Here is a 5,281-nt window from a genome sequence, read left to right on the forward strand (position 1 = left end):
TGACAACACCAAGTCAAGGGTTAAGATCACCTTACCGGTCATCTTTTAAAAAAAAAAAAAGATGACTGGTAAGGTGATCTTAACCCTTGACTTGGTGTTGTCAGCACCACGCCCTCCTAAGTGTGCTAACCAGCCATCCCTATATAGGGATCCAAACCCTTGGCCTTGGTGTTATCAGCACCACACTCTCCCAAGTGAGCCACAGGCTGGCCCAAGTAATATGGTATTCTGACCTTGGAGTATTTTCTTTTCTTTTTTTTGTATTAGTATTTTCAAAGTCAGGCTCTGAGATATTTACACAGGTCAAGTCCCAGCCATCTACCACAGCTGACATGTCTTCAAATGGAATGACAACTTGTTGAAGAACTCACTTGCTTACATCCTTGCTTCTGAGATAACTGCAGTCTACACTGAATCCTCATGGTGGGTAAAACATCAGCAAATTGGAAAGGCAACACCTGATGTGTATTCCCAGCCCCTGCAGAGCATCCATTTGCACCTTCAATATTAACACTAATTCCCCAAAGGTAAGAGGAGAGGTATCTTCCCAAAGACAGTTTCCAACAGAATGGAAAAGGGAAACATATCCCTCTCAACTTTTCTGTAAAACTTATCACCCCACTTAGAAAAGTTTTGAAACTGTGGGAGCATCAATTTCACTATCAGAAGCAGAGGAAGGGCATGCATTGCCTCTTTTCATTCCTTTTGGGAGCTTGGGGGGGGCTTCTATTACTCTAGGACAGGCCCCCAGACTGGAGGATGGCCAACAGGCCCCTCCACAGGAGCAAGACACATCACCTATTCAGTGTGCCCAGACTCAGAGTTCTGTGCTGCTCTACTCACCAAAGAACTGAAAGGAACAGGATGATTATTAAAGCATAGTAAATATGAATTTCCCAAAACCTACCCTGTTCCTGGACATCAGTGATATCAGAGGCCAAGGTCTCCTGCCATTCCTGTTGTATTTTTCTTTCCCTGTTCTGATAAAAAGAGGACCAAGAAAAGTCTTAAACTTTACTCCTACACGGTTTGGTGATCTGAATGCCATTGCTGGTGAACTGATTTCACATTAGCACTGGGGCCTGGCTTCTTTCTGACTGCGCAGTTTCTATATTTCCTTCTATAGGTCTGTCTTTTTTTTCACTTCAGCTTCCTAACCACTGTCCCTCTAAAACCGTAAGATTAAAGAGCCAAGAACAAATCAAGCTTACCATTCCATGGTACTGAGTACCTACTATTGCCAAGGACAGAATACTGAGGTTTCAGAAATCAGGAGGACCTTAAATTTACCTTGGAGAAATGTATAATCCATGGGGTAAAACTGACACATAAACTAAGTGTTACAAGACAGTGTAATAAACTACCCCACAAGTCTATATAGAGTGCTGTGGTTGCTGAGGAGGACATTAATGCAGTGGTTGGCAGTTAGTCGAGGAAAGATTCACAGGGGAAGTGTGATATTTGAATATGGCCTTGATTGGTGAGTGGGATTTTGTCATAATGGGGATGAGCAGATGGTCAGTGACAGCAGGGCATTACAGACAGGGACATGATATATAAGGGCACAATGCCATTAAAGGGTAAATATAATGAGCATGACTACAGCCAGGCACAGTGGAAACATAACTAAGGCATTAGCAGCCAGCACAATACGATGTAATCTTATTATTTCTCCATGTGTTACTGCTTTATAAAAATTCCTTTGTACTTTGAAGAGGACATCCTACAACTGGGTTCCGGGCCCACAACATTTCCCATTAAACACCCTGATAGTCAGAAATATGGTTCATATATTTTCTTTGGGAATCTCTGCCAACTGGCTACTCTCCTCATCCAGCCAGAGCCTGAGGGCCTAACTACTCAGTACTGCTGGAGTTCCTCGAGCTGTTTTGCTGGTGAAGAATTCTATAGTAAGGGGCTTCAGACTGTCAAGGTGGGTTCTGGGAGGCAGAGGCATGGCAAGCCCCTAGAAAAGTTAGGACTAGCCCCCATCCTAAGCATAAGTTTCAGGTTAGAATGGCAGATATTTCCAAGATAAGCTTCTTCAAAAACCCCCAAATCCTAGACCACATGGGCAGCCACCTAAGTCATATTCCCATAAAAGTGAAAGGGAACTGTGGGGAGGAATGAGGCCATCTTACCTTTTCTAGACAGAATGAAGATGAATTTAGAGGGCCCAGTTCTGGTTTCTGGCTTGAGGGAATGATTCTTATGAATTTAATAAAACTAAGTTTGAGCTTAAATCCTGTTGCATAGAGTGGCCCTAATGGAAGCATTTACTAAGGTTGGTGGTAGGAGCCAGAGGGCAAAGGCCCTAGGGCAGAGGTATAGCCTACCTCTGAATCAGGAGAGACTCCCCTCACAAGAGAGTGTAGCTTTTGTGCTCTCCTGAAATCTTGAGAGGGGTCTTCTCAGGCAAAAGTCAAAAGAGAGGAAAAATAGCCTGAAGTAAGACTGAGGGTGCCATCTGGGACATCCATCAGGACATAATATCCTGAAAACCTGATGTAAGGTTGTTTTCTGGTTATGTTCAGAATCATATCTATCTGTAAAAGTGCAGTTCAAGCAGAGGTGGCCAGAAAAAAATAAGCTCCGTGCAGTCAGTCTCGTTCACTTCTGAGCTGTTCATCTGCTCTCCCCATTGTGTATCTTTCCAAAGTTTGAAACTCGAGGTCTGGGCCCTTTTCATTCACCCAAAACACCTCTTATGAAACAGAGGTACATGTTGTTGTCCTCTAAGTTTTCCCTGCCCAGGCTCTCAATATGTTCAGACGTGCACAATCCACACTGACTATGATCCTACATCCTAACTTCCCCCGAATGAGGGAGAAAATATTAAGCATTGGACCATAGGAGCAAATTCAATTTTTCCAGCTCAAGTGACTTACACTGAGAGTCACTGTGATCAGTCTAATTTAGGAGAAATCCTCTCCCTGGAAACAAGGTCTACAATGTAGATTGTGTTTGGGCGTTGAGTCAAAATCAATAAACATGTTTCTTTTACTCAGAGTTTTTTTCCCAACCCAGAATCAGGTTGAAAAGGTAATTATCTTGAGTAAGAAGCTGTGGGTACTGTTCTTGAGGGAGATGATGTGTCAAACTAAGAATAGGAAGGTACGATGGGTAGAGAGTGAAGGAAATGTTCCTTTAATAGTAATTATCTTGATTGTATAAAGCATCTTTGTTCTCCGGAGCTTCATGTACTCCTCTTGTACTTTCTCATTTCTTCTTCTTACCTCTCTAAAGGATGGGAGGCATAGAAGGGGGCCACTATTTGCTTAAAATCATTCAGTGGGCCAGCTGGCCATGGCACAACTGGGGCCCTGTACTCTGCTCCTGCCCACAGAGTCAGAGGTCTAAATCCCTAAGGGTACACTCCTCCCCCAACTAAATTATAGGCTCTCCGAAAGAAAAAACCAGGTTTTACATATGTTTGTGTGTGCCCTAGCTCCCAACACAATTCCTTGCAAACAGGAAACAGAATCATCATTTAGAAATAAAAATAATTTCATTCCTCTACTTAAAAATGTTTTAGGGAATTCCTATGATCTTGAAGGTGGCCTCAAGGCCTCTCATGATCCAGCCCTTGCTGACCTCTCCAGTAACATTTCTCAGCACTGTACTCTGAGCTCCAGGTACACTGGCTTGCAGTCACCAAAAGCACTATACTTTTCCCTCTTGGTCTGAGCTCTTCTAAGCTACACTGAGCTACTCTGGAAACCCTTCCTTCATAGCCACTTTTTAATTTTTTTTAATTTTAATTATTTTGGCAGCTGGCCAGTATGGGGATCTGAACCTTTGACCTTGGTGTTACAACACCACGCTCTAACCAACTGAGCTAACTGGCCAGGTCCTCACAGCCCCTTTATGCTCCTTTTGTACCCCGGGCTTCCTCTACCCCTGCATATAGACATCTATCATGAATTGTCTGCCTCTTGGTGTTTTTAGGGGAAAGTATGATATCCCTGGTGCTTGGCACATGGTAAACACTCAATGAAAATTTGTTGAATGAACCCATATGTAAATCCTTGCTTGATAACTGATCATGTAAGGTGAAGGAGGTGAGTTGTTAGTATTTGGGTACTTAGGGTCAGAGCTACTTTGAAGACACAGAGAAGTTAAAAAGAAAAAAAAAAGGAGGGATCTATAAGGCATTATAACAGCTAATAGCTATTTAAAGAGGGGAGGAAAAGGAAAAAGGCACTATTTCGGAGACTATTATGGAAAAGAAGCGCTGAAATGGAGGAGTAGCAGATAAATGAATATCTAAATGAGGAACAGAATCCATAAATGAAATCAAATACCATCAGGGGCCAGCCCATCACTGCTCTAGAAGTTTTCTCTCATCAGTTTCTAGTGCTGATAACATGCCTAGCTCATCTATAAAAATCACACGTTCCTAGACTCAGACCCCGGTGTAGAAGGTGGCAAAAAGTTTTCTAAAGAGAAGATTCTTTACTGGATCCTATCCCAATTCAATACAGACCTATTTTCTTATTCCAACTGCAGAGTACAAGAACCAGCTTTTTAAGTTGAGAAGAGAAGACTTTTTAACAAAAGGATTCATCGTTGTGTATATTATGCAGCCACTTTTGGGACAGGTTGTGGCAAGAGCAGAATAGTTGAATGTTGTTCTGTAGACAGTGAAACCTGAGAATGAATTCAGTCAATTCAATCTGCTCTAAAGATCAAGATGTGCTGGTAACAGGAATCCTGACTTGTGACAGAGCAGGAACAGCTGAGAGCCTTGAAACCTCCATTTTGGTGCTTACCCTCCTAGCTTCCATAAGGGGCTTCTTTTTGCTGGGGCCTTGGCTGGAAGTTCCCATCTTGGCCCTGAGGAAGGGAGAAAAAGCCCAGGAAATGTGACTGGCAGTGGCAGCATTACTGCATCGAGGCAAATGTGGCCCAAATGAATGTTTCAGCAGGTTGGCTATTTTTATATCACTCCTGGCCAGCAGAATAAACTGTGTGGCCAAATTTTCTTTGGGTGCTGCTTTACTGTACGGTAGAATCCCACTTAGAGATCTGGGGATTGAGAAAGGGAAAATGTGACTGATAGCATGTATCAGATTTTGAAATACTTGATTGTCTATCAAAACCCAGAGAAAGAGGCCGGCCCGTGGCTCACTCGGTAGAGTGCGGTGCTGATAACACCAAGGCCACGGGTTCGGATCCTATATAGGGATGGCCGGTTTGCTCACTGGCTGAGCGTGGTGCTGACAACACCAAGCCAAGGGTTGAGATCCCCTTACCGGTCATCTTTTAAAAAAAAAAAAAA

General features: G+C 43.1%; 1 protein-coding gene across 1 annotated transcript in view; it reads right to left on the bottom strand.

Annotated features, from left to right (window-relative positions):
• Positions 1-5,281, bottom strand: part of LOC103596360 (chromosome unknown open reading frame, human C11orf85) — a 21,045-nt gene that overhangs the window by 2,251 nt on the left and 13,513 nt on the right. The window contains exons 7-8 of the mRNA XM_008579975.1: positions 4,773-4,836; positions 908-980 (exon numbers count right to left, since the gene is read on the bottom strand). Coding sequence (XP_008578197.1) covers positions 908-980; positions 4,773-4,836 — 137 coding nt within the window. The remainder of the gene's footprint in view (positions 1-907; positions 981-4,772; positions 4,837-5,281) is intronic.

This window comes from Galeopterus variegatus, unplaced genomic scaffold (assembly GCF_000696425.1).
Source record: "Galeopterus variegatus unplaced genomic scaffold, G_variegatus-3.0.2 Scaffold1999, whole genome shotgun sequence".
Classification (NCBI taxonomy): domain Eukaryota; kingdom Metazoa; phylum Chordata; class Mammalia; order Dermoptera; family Cynocephalidae; genus Galeopterus; species Galeopterus variegatus.